The 19,538-nt window shown below is 41.2% G+C and overlaps 1 protein-coding gene across 1 annotated transcript; it reads right to left on the bottom strand.

Annotated features, from left to right (window-relative positions):
• Window positions 1-2,822: 2,822 nt before the first annotated feature.
• On the bottom strand, window positions 2,823-17,602 carry lonrf2 (LON peptidase N-terminal domain and ring finger 2). Its single transcript, XM_080903978.1, has 12 exons — window positions 15,944-17,602; window positions 13,553-13,671; window positions 12,144-12,266; window positions 11,410-11,568; window positions 10,850-11,075; window positions 7,379-7,478; window positions 7,151-7,265; window positions 6,780-6,901; window positions 6,482-6,668; window positions 6,257-6,391; window positions 5,842-5,991; window positions 2,823-5,449 (listed from the first exon to the last, which is right to left on the bottom strand). Exons 1-12 carry the CDS (start codon window positions 16,683-16,685, stop codon window positions 5,291-5,293), a joined length of 2,337 nt encoding a protein of 778 aa, XP_080760104.1. The 5' UTR covers window positions 16,686-17,602; the 3' UTR covers window positions 2,823-5,290.
• Between the last annotated feature and the right edge of the window lie 1,936 nt (window positions 17,603-19,538).

A 19,538-nucleotide genomic window follows, 5' to 3' on the forward strand; every position in this document is an offset into this window, starting at 1 on the left:
TCAGTTAGCCCACATGAAACTAAACCACAGGAATCTGGAGTACAAGTTAACATATACAAACATACCTTCAGTATCATGTTTTCCATTGTGAAAAGGGGCACTTTAAATAAAAAAGCAAAAAACACAACTTTGATTGCATCATTATAAGAAAATGAGATTCACAGATTTTTACAACAATTACATTTGGGGGGGAAAGGACTACATGGGAAGGAACATAATGGAGTAGCAAGGACAAAGTATGAAGACATCAGAAGGCAAGAATTGGGTCATATGAGCTGCTGTTTCACATCCTGTTGGGGATAAAAATAATTTTGCACTGTGCCCTAAAACTTATGGTCTTGCCCGCTTGATTGAGTCTTTCCTTTGAAGGTGATGAAGGGGGATGACCCAAAGACATCAAAGTATCAACCGCTGGGTGTGCCCTGCTTTCATGTGTTATCTATAGAAGGGATATTTTGGAGATTCCAGGCTGGACATGTAAATTAGGCTGCTTAGTTTATTCTAGACCTGGAAAATATACTCAGACTCTTCATGAGCCTGCCCAGAGTGACTCATGGAGGGCACCGCTCAGTGTTTGCTGAAGCTCGGCTCCTCAGTGTTTGCCCATTTGCAAGTATTTTCTTTTCGGCTTTCTCTCTTAGATTTTCATAAAGAGAGCTTGTCAGATCGCATCAAAGACGTGTGTCTGTGGGCTTTTTTTTTTAGCAATCTCTTCTCACAAGGTAATTTTCCATGTGTCAGGTTACTCATCTGTATCATCTGTATCTGAGTTATGTCTTGCTACCCAACATAATGATGAAATCAAAAACAGCGCCGTGGAAGGGGAAGTCAGAAGGAGAAGTTTCTAACGACGCGCACGACCGGGCTGAACCTGAAATAACAAACAATACCATTTAATCCCTGTGACAAACACACCCACTGCCACTGATCCACACCTTGGAGGTGGAGGAAGTGGCTTTTGTCACTGGACATTCATGTTTGTATTTCTAATGTCATCGGATGGTACTCACACACAGTGACTCAACAACCGTGGCTGTTAATCAGGTCAAACAGGGACTAAGAGCTGGATTACAGAAAAGGCTTTGATCCAGATATTTTCCTTTTGTGTGTATGTCGCTTTTTAAAAGATCTAAGTTTTAGCCTGAACAGTTTTAACTGTTCAGAAAGTAAAAATGGTTTATAAGATGAGAATAAGAGTAAGAACAAATTGCAATTGTAATAAGCAGGTTTTCCAAGTTTTATTATAGGGTGAGGCATAACCATGAGTCCATTCACGGAGCGTTAGCTATTAAATATCTTTAACACCACTCATCACACTGATATTTTTAAACTGGTCTGTTACACTTTATGTACATAATGGCACACACAAATGTCTGGTTTGCTATCTTTGTGGGGACCTCCCACTGGCATAATGCTTTCCCTACCCTAACCCTAATAATCAAAGATGAATGCCTAACCCTGACTCCTACCCTAAACCTAACCATAACCCGGATGGGTCGAACACTGAGCTAACACTCTGCTTGTGTTTGATCTACCACAGCTTCCTCCTTCATCCTCTGTGCCGTTGAAGTCGTGATGTGTAACTGCATGTCAGCATGTCGATGAATTTGAATTTGCAAGATTTGCCATTTCGTTGCATTCAATGGTAAAAGCAGGATTGACAGTAACTAGTTTTACCTCAGCCTAGGCCTCAGTCCCATTGATTACCTGAAGCAGGACATGTAACTGTTGGCAATGCTAGTATGGCTTCCCACCACTAAAGGCCTGTTGGTGTATGAATGAAAAAGATGGCCGGGGTGGGAAGAAAAAACACCTCGTGCTCTTTGAACCTAGAAAACAGGAGGCAGAAATTACATATCTGGACAAATATCACTAGGCTAAGCATATTTATGTTTTCTGACAGAGAACAGGGGGAACAGCTAATTTTCTTCTAAAATGCTGCACTTTTCTTTTCCTTTAAAGGAATCACTATGTGTGTGTTCAGTCTCTGTATGATGTTTCGTATGTGCACTTTTGATCCCTTTGTCCTGAACATGGCACAAGAGAAAGACTCAATATGAAGTTCATCCACATCTCTTAAAAATACCAAAATCTGTGTGCATACTGTGGTTATTTGTGTGGTTGTAAACGATGCTGTTTATCAGATGGCAGTGCTGTCATGATGCTTTTACAATGTTGACAAAACGCACTTTGTGTTACATCAAAGACGTGTCAGAACATGATGGATGTTCTACATGGATGTGATGATGATGCTACCATATTCTTCTGCCTCCTCTCAGCTGGAGGCCTGTATGAACTCAATGCACCCATGATTCAGCTCACCTATCTTCCAACAAACACTGCCCCCCTGTGGCGCACAGCTGCTAGAGCCAAGCACATCCACAATTCATTTTGCCCAGTGACAGTCACATCGTACAGACTATATAAATAAAACACCAGTGGAGCCTAAGAGGAGAATGAAACAGGTAGATGCTTGTTGTTTGGATTGAGTGAGCCAAATCTGCAGTCTCACTGAGGGAGGAGGATGTGGATGTGTCAGGCCTCGTTCCCTGTTACAACTAGAAATAGGGATTCTCAGGAACCTACTGGGATAAAGTATAGATAAACTACACCCTCTAAGGTTTTAAATATCAGGGCATAATACAAAAATGATCTTGTTCGTAGGAGTTGAAATTACTGTATATGACAACTGATAATATCAAGCAGAAATTTTTTTTTTTTTTTTAAATCACCATTGTGGGCGTACATACACTTCATGCCTATCTACCTTACTTTTACGAGATAACAAACTCAGAAACGGCTACAAAACAGGTGGACACGACTGAATGTGCTTTCCTTTATTTGCAATAAAAAATAGGTATAAGAGCTCCCTTTACAAATACGCCAGGGAAATGCAGCACATTGTGAACACTGCTCCCATGCAGAGAGCACGTGACTGCAGTGGAGTCACAAACATTTGAAGAGGAAACGGCAACACAGAGAGAATATGCATTTATATGCACACTGACAATGTAATTATAGCCACGACCTAATCTGCTTAAAAGTCTGCATAAAGAGACTCAGGACGCTCTTTATTATTGACAACTGCTGAATTCCATCTGTAGGATAAATATATAGAAATCTCCTTTCAGACATTTAAGTAGAATTTTCTCATTTACATTCATTTTCTCACTAAGAAAATCCACACGTGCAAAATCATGTCATGAATTTTTAAAAACCTCCATTGCTCTTGTTTTCTTCCCCCCTTTTTGGCATGCTTCATATGTTATTGCTAACAGACACTGTGAGAGCTTGAAATTGTGGGTAGAAACCCAAATTTAACTACCAGGTACAAAGAAACTCCAATTTAAGGCCAATTTAAAAACAAGACAAACCAAAAAAGACAAACAAAAACTTTAAACATTATGCAAATTTGGGTTACAGGATCAATATTGTGCACCGATTTTAGGATTTTTAAATCAACAACTGTTGATGCCAAGTGCCAACAGAAACAGATCTGTAGCAGCAAAAACGTTTACAAAAGAAGAAAAAAAAAATTAACTCTTTGCAATTGTTCACATCGACATGTCTGTCAGGCATCAGAGATACATAGAAAGTGCTTGGGTGATTTCATATCAACATATCCAACTGCTCATTAGAAAAATCCAGGAATTCCATTACAGTGTGCATGTAAATGAACAGGAAGAGGATGAGAGAGAAAGATTGTTGAAACGTTCCTTAAATAAAACATTAAAAAGGCCTTAGAGTTACAATTATACACAGAAATTCACCCAAATTAAATTTGAACATATACATACACTTAAGGGCATAGCAGAGTGAGAGAAACAAACATAAAAATACACAATCAGCCCCTATAACTACATCAGTCCCAAAGATATGCTACATTTAGGACATTAAAAATAAAATATCCAGATCAGCATTATCAGGATGCATTGTTATCTGCTCTTTCCTAAACGCTAGCACGACTTGAGTGATGGAGGTTTAAGCTTTAGTCTTACGCTCAATCGCTCTTCAGAACTAGTGCAGATGTAGAGTTGCACTTGATCTTACACACCGCAGTGTGTGATGGTTTTTAGTGTTAGCATGAGTGAAATCACAGTCTCAACACAAAGGCTTTCATGGCATTCATTCCTTCCTTTCACACAATCTGAGGTACTGATGCTTATGCACCAGAGTTTCGGCTCAGGAAGATTTCAAGCGAGGCATCAGCTGTTTGTCCGCTTTTTTTTATTTTTTATTTATTTAATCCTTACCAAGTGGGCCGGGCAACCTGGCAGAAACACCTGTATCTGTCTTTTTATTGAAGAGTGGATGGAATCACAACGCTGAATCTGACTCCAGAGTAATTTAACTCCAGGGTAAATGGCCAAATTATAAATGTAATGCACACTGATTTTATTCTGAAAGCTCTGACAGGAAGTGTGGATTTGTATCTCCTCTTTTTTGCCGCCTTTTCGGGGTGTTGGTCTGCCCGAGTTGTTCCTCGTCCACCATGCTGTCTTCTTTAGAAAATAAGCTACACCTTTCATGATAAATACTGCATTGTAGGAGTGCGGTCCTAAATGTCACAAGTGAGCCTTATGAAATCTGTATAATATAAAGAAAACAAAAAGCTGATTCTGTATGTGTAGTCTTGGGGGAGGAAAAATATCTACAACCTACAGCCTGGCCAGTACATTCACATGTGCTGCCATCATGCAGTATTTTTGCATTTTCTTTCTTCACACATCGCTGGGGTTCGTTTGTTTTTGGTTCCCAGTCGTGAATCCTGAAGACTGCACAGCTCTGTTCCCATTTTGTTAAACACTGCTTAAAATGTATAGGAAAAAAATCCTCTTGAACCTGAACACACTGCTTATGTGAGAACAGGTTTTTGTTCCTTCATAAAAAGAGCCCATGTTGACCATAATGAAAGCATTCCTACTCAGCTCGATTGATTTTTCCTCCTACAAGACTGAGAACGCCACATCAAAGATCACTGGTTTAGAAGTGTGTTGTGGTCGGGTTCACTCATGAGTAGTGAAGCTGGTTGGGAGATGCTGGATAAAGAAAGAAAGCAGGAACACCTTCATGCCAGCGCTGTGACCCACCTGATACTCTCAGCAGAACTGACAGGCGTTCGGGAGGGCTACGTGACACAGGAATGAGCATCTGAGAATAAACTGACGCAGGAGAGAATGAACGAGTAAACACGTACAAAGTGAATCAGTCAAGGAGCGACCCGACGAATGACCGAACACGTTTCTGAACTGCATAGATGCCAGAGCGGTTCTTCCAAGCAGCTCCTCCATCACCGTGGCCTCTTGCGAGTGACAAAGATGAGGACTCTTCGGATGGCAATGAGGCGATCCTTGAGGGAGGTCATGGCCAGGATTGTGAGCTGGGCACGGTTTTCCAAGGGAAGAACAGCGAGCAGCCACCAGGACCAGGCTGGACCACTGGGACTGGCCTGTAGTACAACAAAGATTTGTTCAATTTAGAAACAGTTTACACAGATTAGAAAAACCTTCAGTGGTCACATGACTTAGCAAAGCCCTAGTTTTCTAATAGAGTCATTTTATGTGACTTTAGAAGACAACTCTTTGTTTGAAAACACACAGCTCTTCTATTTTGCCATCTGCAGCCAAAACAGTTACTCATGTAGGGTATTAAAAAGCATGCAAACACTGGGAACTTTGCCGAATATGAAATGCACACATCCATTCAAGAGCAAAAAGAATTTTCTGTGACTATTCCTGAGATGTTGCTGATTTTCTTTCTTTCCTGCCATCACAAGGTGTTTATCAAACTGCGCCTTTATTTATAAATGAAAATCCGTGAGTCAACACTGCACTTTCAGACCTGTGGGTCCGGGTCTTTGCTGGGAAGGTGTCCAAAGTGGCTGTGTATCTGACTCTTCATGTTGTCTTTCAGAGATGTGAACCAGCCCTTGGCCTGATCATACACGGAGTCGTGCAGCTTCAGAAGCTCTGTTAGCTCTTCCCCCGCCACCTGATCAGACAGACATATTTTATAAGCGTTTTAGAAAAAACAAACAAACAATGACATGTTTTTTTTCCTTTCATATGAAAGGACTACATTTGCCAGTGGCACACTAGCAGAGACTCAGGTTTGTTTTTCTTTGCACTGCTGAACAGTGACAGGCAAAAACCCCCCCGAGCTCTGCTTTGTGCCACTCTGATTGTCAGTAGTGTGATGTAAAGTGTCTGAAATGGTTCTACTGACAGAACATCAGCACATCGCTCCTCACGCCCACCTTCTTGTCTTCCAGGTACTCAATCTTAGCAGTGTTGTAACCATCTCTCTGGCCGTGGCTGAGGACCTTGAACCGTGACACGCCAATGGTGTCAGCCACTGAACGGCCGTCGGGAAAGAACTTCACGTCTCGCACCTGAAACACAGTATTTCATATCAGCACTCATATGATTTCTATCTGACTGCTCACAGGGACGCACAAGAAAATCTGTGAAGAAAGAAATACCTGCAGCATACAGCCATAGTCAGCAAAGCCTTTGAGCTCATCAGCGATGCACATGCCAAACTGCTTGGTACCAGTTTCCATTGAGCGGCGAATCATCAGGCGGTAGCGTGGCTCAAATACGTGCAGAGGGCAGGGGATGGTGGGGAAGGCCATGGTACACACAAAGATGGGCACTTCCTGGTTTAGACTGCAAGAGACACAGTGAAGAAATTGTTACTTTTTGTGTGTGTGTTTGAATAATCAATAGGTTTTCTAAAACAATCGTGAATGTGTGCACGGGTGTGTTAGTAAAACTGACTTGGAAAGCTCCTTCATCTCCTCTTCATGGATTTTCTTCCTCTCTGCCAGCTCATCTCCTAGGTAACGCTGCAGGACTTCCTCCATCAGCAGGGTCTTGTTGTAGCCCCTGCTAGCTAGATACTGTAAAAATACACAATAGCACATTTTCCTGCACATGAGCATTACAAAGAAAAATATTACCGTCAATTTATTATTAAAGATTTTATTCATTCATTCTTTTCCTGAATAAGTGAAACCTGCATTTTTTTTGTCTAATCGACAGTTCAAAACACCTTCCATCACATGCTACATTAAACATTATGAACACAGAAAAGAAAAACACTAAACAGGAGTCACACTGACATCACTACCCTCTATGAACAAGTGTACCTCAGACAGATTCTCCTTGCACAGAGGACAGTTGGGATTGTGGTCCAGACAGCGTTCCAGACATTTGAGGCAGAAGGTGTGACCACAGGGAGTGGCCACAGGCTCGTAAAACAATCTGGACGACAAATGAGCAAAAGCACCCAGCAGAATGCCAACATGACAAACTTGCACACACTAATTTAACAGGTCTTAAGCTGCAAATGCTGAAACTGAACTGGGTGAGCTTACCTCATGCAGAGTGAACACTCCAGGTCTCCACTGTCCAACAGCTCAGCAGGAACTGATCTCCCTCCACAAGCAGCAGTCGCCTGACGGATCTCCCCCTCATCTGCACAATAAATTATCATCCTCAGCACAAGTTTGAGCAAAGCAAGATTCCTCTTTACCTCAGCAGCACATCAAGTACAAACATTAACGTCTGTATTGTTGGCAAAAGTAGGCTCGGGAGTTTTCTTCAGTAGCGGAATAAAATGATTCATTGAAATAAATCATTTTAATTCATATGGAAAATGCAAAATTTGCTTTTCATTGTTTTCTAACATAACTAAAAGACCAAAACTTATTTCTGTAGAGATGAGAAACTGTTTCTAAATGAGCCGATCAAATTTAATGCCTCATCTACTGAATAAGAACGGCCCCTGGCTGGTAAACAGAACAGCTGCAGTCCACCATCGTCATACCCTCTAGAGCAGCTTCTGCTAACACCAAAACTAAAACATCTTAAGAAGAGAGGGAAAAAAACTCTGTTGTTACCAAGAGCAAACACAATGCACTCCTGCTATATGAAGAACTGAGACAAAGAGACACTTATTTTGAAGCCAATCTCCTCCCAGCAGTAGACAAATCATTAGTGTTAACATGCTGCATGTCTAATGTGTCTTAAATGGTACGCTCAGAGGCAAGTGTTGTGCTGAAACTAATTCTGCAGGACAATCAGACACTGTGAAAATGTTAATGAACTCAAACGTGTAAAACGCTGTGTAGAAAAGAACTGTGCAACAGAAAATACTGTTTAATAGTGATTATATGTCCAAAAAACTCCCTCTGAGGAATTTCTCAGCTGTGGTGCTGTATAATGATTATATAAGCATCCAACCTAATCGTACACACCATAAATCCCATATCATAAAGCTGTCATCAATTCAATATACCCCTGCAAGATGTGGGTGTGTTTTGGGGATATTGCACCAAATATGAGGATTTAATAAAATACCCATCTAGATAAGCTATACTGCATAGTAACGCAGGTATCTGTAGATACATGTGAGCCTCATGGAAGAGCTGTGCGTGGCTGATGAATCTTAACGTTTAAGACCGCCACAGCTTTCTAGTCCATTACCTAACGAACCTGATTTGCGTGACCTACATTCTGAACATCCGCTTTTCATTTTCTTGACACAGATCTCGTTTTAAATAGTAACACTACATGCTAATGCTATTTGGAAAATTACATGACTGTGACTCATTTTCCTTTCATTATGCAGCCAAGATTTGGGTAAAATTACGCCCTCGTATTTTGCTGTTACACTTGAAATAGAAAACAGCTTTTCGCAAATTTTCTGGACAGATGTGATGACTAAGGATTTCTCAGTGTACGTTCAAATTTAACACCTCTGCACTGCTCAGAAAAGAGGGAGAAGAAGCAAAATGCCAGCAACCTGCTGTCCTAATCCATGATCAATATAACAATAAGAAAAACATAATGTAACTCATCAGTTTAAATGAACCATTCAGTATCTCACAATGTCAGTGAATACACTAAATTACGAAATTAGATTTTGGTCCTGAGTAGTCAGATTAGCTCAAGTTACTGGAGGCTGAGTCAGAATCCTAAAAACCCAAATAAGGACTCCTTAAGAAACTTTTAGAATCCTTCAATATCTGATCTCTTTCAAAGAAACCAAAGAAATTCTTCAAAACATCATTGCTATTCATGTCTTTATGTATGCAAAAACTGTTCTGTACATCAACTGTGGTTCAAATCATGAAAGGGAGAGCATGTGATGATGCAGCACTGTTTGAGCCAAAGAGCAGCATTTCCACCAACTGAAGAATACACTCATTCTCCGAAAGGAGTAATTCCTGGTACTATGTGTTCCATTTCTTTCGCAACTTTAAGCATCCTAATTGAATATGGAGTGCCAATTAGGGCTGGGCCATATTATACCGTTTACGGTAATACCGGTATAATGTTAGGCAACGATAGGAAAATGAAATATCGCGATAGAATATGAGTAAAACGCGCATGCGCAGTGCCTTTGTTTTCATACGCACATGGCCGATTGTTGAGTGAAACAGATGAACCAGAATTGGTTTGTAAAAAATGGTGCAACTTCAGTGATGTGGTTTGGTGTTTGTCCGTCAGATACACAACAAAGCACATTTTTTGCAGAACATGCAAGCGGCTGTCCTTATTGTCGTATTTGTCGGACTAAGATGCTCTTAAATCTGGGAGTAATCTGGGTCCTAAACTCCGTATTCTTCAGGTCAAACAACACTGCAGCATCACTTAGAGTTAAAAACTGTCTAAATTCTTTCATCTTTAATAAAACGATCAGCATTGCTGCTTTACCAGGTGTAACTATGAAGTTTAATTTCCAGGCATCCATGAAAACAAAATTTATTACATTTAACGGAGTTAGAAGTTAGCAGGAAGCTAGCGGAAGTTAGCTCGCTAGTTTCGCTAGTTACCTAAGCATGATATAGCACGTTCTGACTGAGAGATTTCTGAAAAAAATCAAACGTACAGCTCTGCTATCACTTCCAACATAAATGAAGACAGGAAACTAAACAGCAGTGACGTTTGTAGGGTTACTGAAGTTGGGCTAGCTGGTATATAATGATGTGCTACGTGATCGCTAGCGACACAGCTATGTTAGCATAACATAAACAGTGAAGCTGGAGGACGAACACTAACACTTTTCCACTTATAAAAGTTAACGTGAAGGTTCTTCATGGTTAGAGACAAATGCAATCGCATGGCAGGATGCTGTAAACGGACCAAACTTCAGTCAGGAGAACAACTGAGATAATCCATCCACAATACGAGGTTAGTCATTAATATACTGCAACAACATGGGAATAGAGCAGCTGTGAGAGAATTCAACATTAATGAATCAATGGTACAGAAGTGGAGGAAGCAAGAAGAATGAGTTTAATAAAGTTTGATTTATCTGACTGCTTTGTTTCGCTTAATGTGCCTTATAATCCCGTGCACCTTATGGTCCGAAAAATACGTACTGCACACTGCAGTTTAATGTTGCAAAGCACCTCTTTTTAACTTCAGTGGATATTATACATGGTTATGCTCAGGATATTTCAGCCCATTTCTACTGGAAATGCCTTTTGGTTAAACTTTCAGCAAGGAATTTGCATTTGCACTGTTACATTTTTATAAAGCTTTAATGTACATAAAAACCAGCTTCTTGTTTAAGTGAAAATAAATGGAAGGTTGTCTTTTTGCACTAGTAATGTTGTGGAGTTGTATTTTGTCTCGCATCAATTATATCGTCAGTTATATCGTTATCGCAAATTTTCAAATATATATCGTGATAAATATTTTTGGCCATATCGCCCTGCTCTAGTGCCAATGATGATAAAACAACCCTACCACAAATATCTACATTTTACCTTTTTCCACTACAGAGGTTAATGTAAAGAAATAAAATTATATTTAACTGAATTATTTTGGTTTCATACCAGCTCTGAGAAGTTTAGAGGGAGGGCTGAAGGTTGCTGAAAGTTCATCACTCTTGTGTTTCCTCTTAAGGCCACCAGGGGGTGCTGGCAGTGCAGCCAAAACATCAGCCAGGCTCTTTGTGCTGCCCTCCCCTGGAGAAGGGTCCGATTTACCAGCAGACAGAGCACAGAGTCTGGAGGATGAGTCGTCCACTGGAGGGCTTTTAGTCACAGTGAACTCTGAGTCCTGGAAACACAAACACACAGACAGAAAAATACGTTAGCATATCAGGTGGATTAAAAAAAAGAAAAGAAAAAGAATGATTAGTTCAAAAGCGCCTTTGTGGAAGATCATATTCAGAATTATAGAGAGTATTAGATGCTACTACAACAACTCTCACTCGAGTAGTTTTGGGGTTGGTTGCAACAGATGTAGTTGTTAAGACCACTTGTATATACATGTATCAAGATTCAGTCAAACACCTTATAAATAGCTACTTTTTTTTCCCTTCTTCCTTATTCACAAGCGCCAACCGCAGCGAGTACTTTGATTTGGCAGATTCTTATACATATACAGTTACCTGTGAGGAGGATGAGCCTGGTTTCTGTGGAAGTGGCCTCAGGGAACTGAGCAAGGCAGGAGGTTTGATGAGACGCGTAGCCAGGCCTCCTTGCAGAGGGTGCAACGGCGTTGGAAGATCCTCATTCTCAAATACAGAGGAGAACAGCTCGCCCAGGACCTTCAAGGTGAAAGAAAACAGGTGGCTAATTAACAATCGCAAAGAAGTAAGCACAGGAAAATTTACCACAAGAAAGTCACCAAAAACAGGATCAAAGACAGCTGTATACTCATTTGCACTCCCCATTTATATCACTCTCAGGAAAACTGAAGAAAGCAGAAGGCTTTAACTTAAAGCACTTACACTTTCTTAAATCATATTTTGAACAAAATCGATTTTATTCCCATTTCCTTTAAAGGGTAGAGCCATATACAGAGAGGCTTTGTAATGACACTGGCAATAGCAGAATTTACAAATGAGAAACCTTCTTTCAGCTGCAAAACTGAGCATCAGCAAAACTAATTATTCTATCACGTAGTTATGTGGGCAGCGCATGGTTAGCGCCGTTGTCTCACAGCATGATCTCCCTGTGCCAGTTTTCTCCAGGATCCCCAGTTTCCTCTCATGCTCCCAGGACATGCAAGTTTATTTAAAAGCTTATCCGACTATAGTTTGTTAAGAGGTTCTGAGAATTATGACATGTTTTAGTCCGTATCAAATTACATATTTCACACCAACAACTGGTTCTGTCTTACCTTCTGAGCTTCCAGTTTCACTTTGGCCCAGTCGGGCTTTAGTGCCACACACAGGAAATACTCTTGTAAGGCTTCATCTTTCCGGCCTGCTTTACTCAGTGCTGTAGCTTTCAGATAGTGAGCCTAAAAATGACAGAAAACTTGTGTTTGATTTTTGAGGCATGGGCTGTGATAATGACATTTCTAATAATAACAAGATTAAACCAAATGTCCCTCCTTTATGACGTTTTGAAATTTACAGTTTAGAGAATTTGTTACCCAGATACACAACTATTACTGGTACACGCACTGACCCCTTGAATAAAGTAATAAAAAGGAACATTTTTTCCTCCTCGTGACATGCAAATTCTAAAAATGTGACCACACGATAATGTGTGTTGAGTGGATGGACACTGGTCCAGGGTATCTGACTATGGCAGAGAACCTGCGTGTCACAGAAGGTCAAGAACATCATTGTACCATTATTAGTTTCAGCATCTTTTTATTGCCAGAAATAATGACTGGTAATACAGGAAGCAGAATATTTATTCACGGTTTATTTTTATACAGAGAAGTAGGTTAAGCAAACCATGCCACACACCACAGCATTTATAACCTAAGCTAGATTGCATTACCTGTTCCTAGATGAGCTTTTAACACACACACACACACACACACACACACACACACACACACACACACACACACACACACACACACCAAAACTTAAACAACAAATTATATTAAATTATAGACACCAACAGCACAGGGCAGAGACTGCAATATAATAAAGGTAAAATAAGACTGCACGTCCAATTCATCTTTAAAAACCGTTTTAGTTTAAGTTTATAATGATCTCAATCAGGCTTCAGTTTGAGTTCTGTAAGCTAATAGTTCCACATGTTAATAAGACAAATAGAAAAATGCCATTTTCCAAAATGATTTCTGTGCCCTGCAGTATCTAACAGATGTGCTGCACGTTACTGAAGCCAAACCTCGAACAGGAACCACAAAGTCACAGCCGAATATGTGAGCATTTGTATAATAATTGTGGATTAGCAAATTGCAACAAACATTGAAATACTGCAATCTTGCTGGCTTCTTATCCAGAATTTGCCCATTTGTATTTCATCATAAGAGGCCTGACTGTTTGAAGTGATGCTTGTGACCAAAAGGTTACACAATAACTAATAACAATGAGAATGTATAAAAAGGGACTGACAGCATGAAATGGCAAATATAAGTTTGTTTTTGCAACTTTGGTCACATTTGAGCAGCTGGACTCTCAGTGACAACTACTGAATGCTGCAGCACTTAATATGAAATGTGACCATTATCTTTAGTCTTGGTCTTCATTCTCACTCAGGTACATTTAATTTTGTCCTATAAATCACTTCAAACTTTTCCCCAGTTCAAATTGTTCATCTTACCTCTGTCCACAGGGTTTTTAGCCTGCAGAGACTGCTGGCATCCTGCACTGCCTGGCTGAAATTCTGCATCTCCAGGTGCAACTCAGCCCGCTGATGCAACAGTCTGCCTGAAGAGGGCACTGTATACACAGGGATGAACAGACATCAGTTCATTGGATAGGTCTCCAGGCAATAGACTGTTTTTTCTAGGTCTAGGAGAAGTAGGGCAATAATGTAACATGTGGCATGAGACCAGTTACACGTGTTAGAACACCATGTAACTTATGTTAAAACTCTAATAACTGACATCAGCCACACCAGCGGACATTAACATTTAGTCTCATCTGCTTGGAATGCATGCCTACATAAACACACTGCTTCATGCATCACGTACGCAAATTATGCACTTTACTAATGATCAGATAAAGTACACACTGTACCTAAGTTGGACTTGTCGTGCGTTACTTAACCAAACTGTCATCACTGGTTTCTTTGAGAAGGATGAAAAAGTTCCAGCCTAAAGTATATTTAACCCACTTTGTCTGAATGGCTTTTAGTTGTCAATAAGCAAAATAACACTCGCTGTCATCTAAGATTTCAAAGCGACCTGATAGTTAGTTCATAACATAATATACAAGTTGAACAGGTATTCATAACGAAAGAAAGACATTTGTGGAACAGCTAAAAATGGCACATGGTTGTAAAGAAACAGGAAGAAAAGTTTGCAGAAGTTTAGATGCTCAGTTGCCACCGTCTTCTAGTTTCATTACTAAGTGTGTGTATGTGTACACAACAGAGCCAATGTTTCAGTGCAGAAAAAGCAACGCAGTTTCTACAATATCCGTGCAGCTTAATAAGGGGTTCAGAAATCTGGTGTCTGAACCTCTTTGGCAAACTTTGCCCATAGGATCAGGACAATCAACCAAAGTATGACAGTAAACAAACAAGAGGACCAGCCTATCATCAATGTGTGGGACATAATAGTTGAGGGAAAGTATAGTATAGAAAGAACTACATGGCTCCGTTACCATAAAAACCGCAACTAATAACATTTTTTGAGACTCATCATTTATCTGACTGCATTTTCTCCATCTCTTTACACAGATGGAGACCATTTGCAAAAATGTAAGACTATGCTTTACATGCCATACCCTTGCACACCACACATATCAGGACATATTATCTGCTAAATTTATAATTCAATTACATGCAATCCAAATGACAGATACCAGACAGCCTCCTGCTGTCTTTGTTGGGAAAACACTGGCTGGCAGTGACAAAACTGTGAAAGCACTCTGTCCTCCCATCACCCAGAGTCATTCACAAGACAGAAGGCATGAATCAGCATTGATCTGGGGAGAGAAATGCCTGAAAGGATGCCACAGGGATGGTGCATAGTCCTTTTATCTGAACTGTGATTTCAGAATTTTCAGCTAAATCAGGCTGATCAGTTTTATAAAATGACATTAAAGTGAGAACAGCAGAGAAAACCAAAGAGGAGTCTGAAAAAAGAATTACAATTAAAAGCTGCTTTAATAAGTAGGCCAGATGTGGGAGGGGAAGGAGGAGTCAGTTTTAACTTTCTGAGGATTCAAACTGTGCAACATGATCTTGCCATGGCCCATGATTAATGAAACACACTGGCTGCCTTTATGTAATGTGCCAACATAACAGAACACTCCGTTTTATAATGTTTAGGACAATTTGTCCTTAAAGTTACCAGAAAAATAAATAAATAAAATAAATGAATAAATAAACATGAAGCAAATGAGGGTGTTAAAATAGGCTGTTGTTTTTCTGTTTAAGTACAATTAATGACCAACTACCGTTCACCCAAACGTTACCCAACACTGCTTATCCAACACCATACATAAGGGGAGGAGTTAAGGGTTATGTCAAACCAGAGACAATACGATGACCTTCTTCTAGAAGGACACTGACCCAACCCGGCCAGACAAATCTGATGAATGTATTCATACAGTAGCGACTGAGCAAATAAAATTTTCAGTTTACATAACGGAGATCACATAACAGTGGAAAAACTAAGTGAGACATCAGGTCCAGAGAACTACATACAGACGTCCCCTCTGCAGCTCTGTGAAAACAGCACAGCCCTGCCAACTATAAAGAGAAAAGCAGCATTAAACAACCGCTTTGCTGTTTCTTGCGTGCACGGGTAGGCTGTGTACTGCTTTGGTAAAAAGGGACGGCACGTCACGTAACACCACACCTCGGTACAATCCAGATAGGAGGGGGTGGCGCCCCTCATCGGTGACACTGAGAAGTTAAGACTTAAAAAGTAGGTCATTGCACAAAAACATTACACTTTTAATTGCAATCTGTCAAGTTAAACACTGGAATTAGCACAGGGTTATCTCTCGGTGCGCATGTAGTGGCTGTGTGCAGTCTTACCTAGATCCACTGCTCCGTTGTATTTCTCCAGAGCCTCTAAAAGATTCTGCTTTTTCCACGAATCCTCTCCTTCGATCCATAATTTCCTAGCTTTACTCTCAGTTGCAAACAGTTTGTCCAAGAGGCCACTGAGTACAACGTTTATTCTCCGGCCGTTCGGCAGTCCTTTCCTGCTCAGATTTTGTTTGCAGTGTACACAGTTTGTGACAGAGTCGTCATCTGTGCAGCGTTTGCAGAAAGTGTGTCCACACTCCACGGTTGTAGGCTCGTGGAGCAAACGCTTGCAGAGATGACAGGAAAACAAGTCCAGGGCTTCATCATCCTCACACTCCCCACTATTTTGAAACCCGTCTTCCCCGCTGCTGCTTTTATTGCTCCCGTTTACAGTGGCGTGGATGCCCAGCTCTTTCTCACGCAGAGTTCGGGCGATGGTTTCCACCAGGAGTTGAAGCTCCTCCGGGCGCAGCTTGCCAAGGCTGGCCGCTGTACAGTACGAGTCCAACGCTTCGGATATCCGCCCGGCACAGGATAGCGAGTCGGCCTTCCTCAAACACAAGCCCCTGTCAGGGTGCTGGAGATCTGCGAGTTGGGAGCTATAGATCTCTAGGGCCAAGTTGAAGTCCCCGGCCCGGCTGGCCTCTTCTGCTACCTCCAACATTTCAGGGCAGATCCCCGCAGCTCCTGGATTGGAGAGCGGGTGGACGAACGCTTCGCCCTGGTGAGACCTTAGTCCGGTCTCCATCTTCTTCTCCCGACGGGAAAATCAGACGCTTAGAAGACTATGAGAGTCACTGAGAACATGGCACAAGCACACACATTCCCCACCATAAGAAATCATTTCCCCAGTTATTGCACACTATCTTTAGCGTTTTTAAATGTCAACCCAGACTTCCAGTTGTGTCCAACTCTGTGATGGCCATGAGTCCGATCCATAAGACCTCAACCCAGATAAAACAGGGGGCCTGTGTAGCATGGCTGGTCCTCGATAAGTCCCAGTATCTGATGTAGTTTCACTGCAAACACCTGGAGGTTGAAGGTCGGCGTTATTTATTACAAAAACTTTCAGCGTATCGAGGACGTCATCGCTCCCTTTACAACGCGGAGGTAGTTTTATTTATGTCCCGTCTAAAGACAGAAACTTCTTTAGAAGAAGAAAAAAACCACACACACACAAAATGAATCTACGGCATGTTTAGGTACGAACCGGTGGGTAAAATCCAAGGAGCTTAGTAAATAAGCAGCTTAATTTCCATGGATCGTGCTAACTCGTAGTTATGATGGTAAATGTCCGCAATAAAGGTCAGGTTTCGAGCCACAGAAGTCCCATATAGAGTGGATAAATGCTAGACCCACAAGCTCATCATTTCTCCAAGAAGTCACAGCTGATCGGCCGCGTTTATATAAGAGAGCCCGGGAGCAGTTAAGTCCGGGGAGCCAGCTAACGTTACTACTGGCTAACTGGACAACACATACTGCCACTTCGCAGTTTGTTAAACTCCGGAACTCTTTCCGAACCGATATCCCCCAAAAATGTGCATTTACACGACCTCGAAAGTCATTTCTTCGTCTTTTATGGCGAGGAAACCCAAACAAAAATAAAGCTCTCGCCGAAGGTATCCATCTTGGTTGTTAGCCAGCTAGCTTTGAGCTGCTAAAGGTTCTGCTTTGGGATTTCGCATACAATTCGCCGAAGCAGACGCAAGACCACACGTGACACACGAGACAAGCTCCTATTGGCCCTTTATGTGGCTCACTTATATAACTCAATAATATTGTATAACCTTTGCAGATATCGCTGAATGAGTGTCTGTGTGCGTTACCAAAAAGACACTTCACGTTTTTTAAATTTAAACGAGGTCTCACACATGATATTACAAAAATAGCCTCGAGTAAAACAAGAGAACGCAGCTTTCGGTTCTGGTTGAGTTACTTTATTCACTTTAACTTATAGTTTCATCTGTGGGAGTTGATTCATTGTTTTATGTAATGCTTTATATAAGCAGTGTGTCAAGTCTGGTTTTGGATTTAAAATGCGGACGACATGTTATAGTTAAGATCTATTGCTTAAGCCAAAGGGGAAAAAAGTCTGGTGTACGACCTTATCTTCTGGATCAAGTAAAGCTTTTGTTGTGCTGTTAAATACTCCATAAAGCTGTGACCCAATTTAGGTAATGGGAATCCACACAAGGGTGAATTCTTTTAAACGAAAGAAAGGTTGTACAGACCCTGCTGCTAAGTATGCACAAGGACGCGGCCAAGAGGGTCCCCAACAGCTCTAGGTGCATTGGGTTCAAATTCAAATTAAATTTTTATTTGTCACGTACACAGTCATACACAGTACGATATGCAGTGAAATGCTTAGACAACTGCTCGTGACCTAAAGAAAAAAAAAAGGCTATGAATAAGATAGGAAATAAATATGAAAAATTAAAAAGGGTCAATTTAACTAGGAAGGAATAAAATATAAATTAAGGTTAAAAATGAAATAACTGTACAACACAAATTAGAATGAAGGGTAAATTTAACTGGGAAAGAATAAGATAAAATATATAAATTAAAGTTGAAAATAAAATAACTGTACAACAAAATACACAATACACAGTATAGAACTATATAAGAATGTATGAAGAAATATAAATAAATATATACACAATAACAGCAGCTGTACAAGTATTAACTGGAAATGAAGAATATAGTGACCAGTGTTGTGCAATCCACATTATGTCTTGTGCAGTGCAAATATGCTAAAATTGATTTAAGTGATGAAGTGAAAACAATGTCCAGAATGTCCGGTGTGTGTGTAAGAACTGTATGTGTGGGTCAGTACTGTGTGGTGGTGTGATTGAGAGACCGTATCGCCTGCGGGAAGAAGCTCCTCCTCAGTCTCTCTGTGTTGGTATTCAGGGAGCGGAAGCGCTTCCATGATCTGAACAGAGAGAACAGTCTGTTGTTGGGATGGCTGAGGTCCTTCACGATCTTCCTGGCCTTGGTCCAGCACCGCCTGCTGTAGATTGAGTGCAGGTCAGGGAGCTCGGAGCGGATGGTGCGCTCAGCTGATCGCACAACCCTCTGTAGAGCTCGTCTGTCCTGCATGGTGCTGTTCCCGAACCAGGTTAAGATGTTTCCCGCCAGGATGCTCTCTATGGTGCACGAGTAAAAGTTCCTGAGAACCTTGGAGGGCAGTTGGAAGTCTCTCAAGCGTCTGAGGTGGTAGAGACGCTGACGGGCCTTTTTCACCACGGTGTTGATGTGACAGGACCATGACAGGTCCTGCGTGATGTGAACTCCGAGGTATTTGAAGCTGTCCACTCTCTCCACTGGGCACTCGTTGATGACGGGGGTCTGGTAGTTCCTCTCCTGCTTAGTGCTGAAGTCCACTATCAGCTCCTTTGTCTTACTGACGTTTAGAAGGAGGTTGTTCCTCTGGCACCAGTTCTCCAGATTCCTAATCTCCTTCAGGTAGGCCGTCTCGTTGTTATCAGAGATCAGGCCCACCACGACGGTGTCGTCAGCAAACTTGATGATGGCGGTGGAGCTGGTAGTGGCCACACAGTCATATGTGTACAAAGAGTACAGCAGGGGGCTCAGAACACAC

Source organism: Rhamphochromis sp. 'chilingali' (assembly GCF_963969265.1).
Source record: "Rhamphochromis sp. 'chilingali' genome assembly, chromosome: 14".
Taxonomy (NCBI): domain Eukaryota; kingdom Metazoa; phylum Chordata; class Actinopteri; order Cichliformes; family Cichlidae; genus Rhamphochromis; species Rhamphochromis sp. 'chilingali'.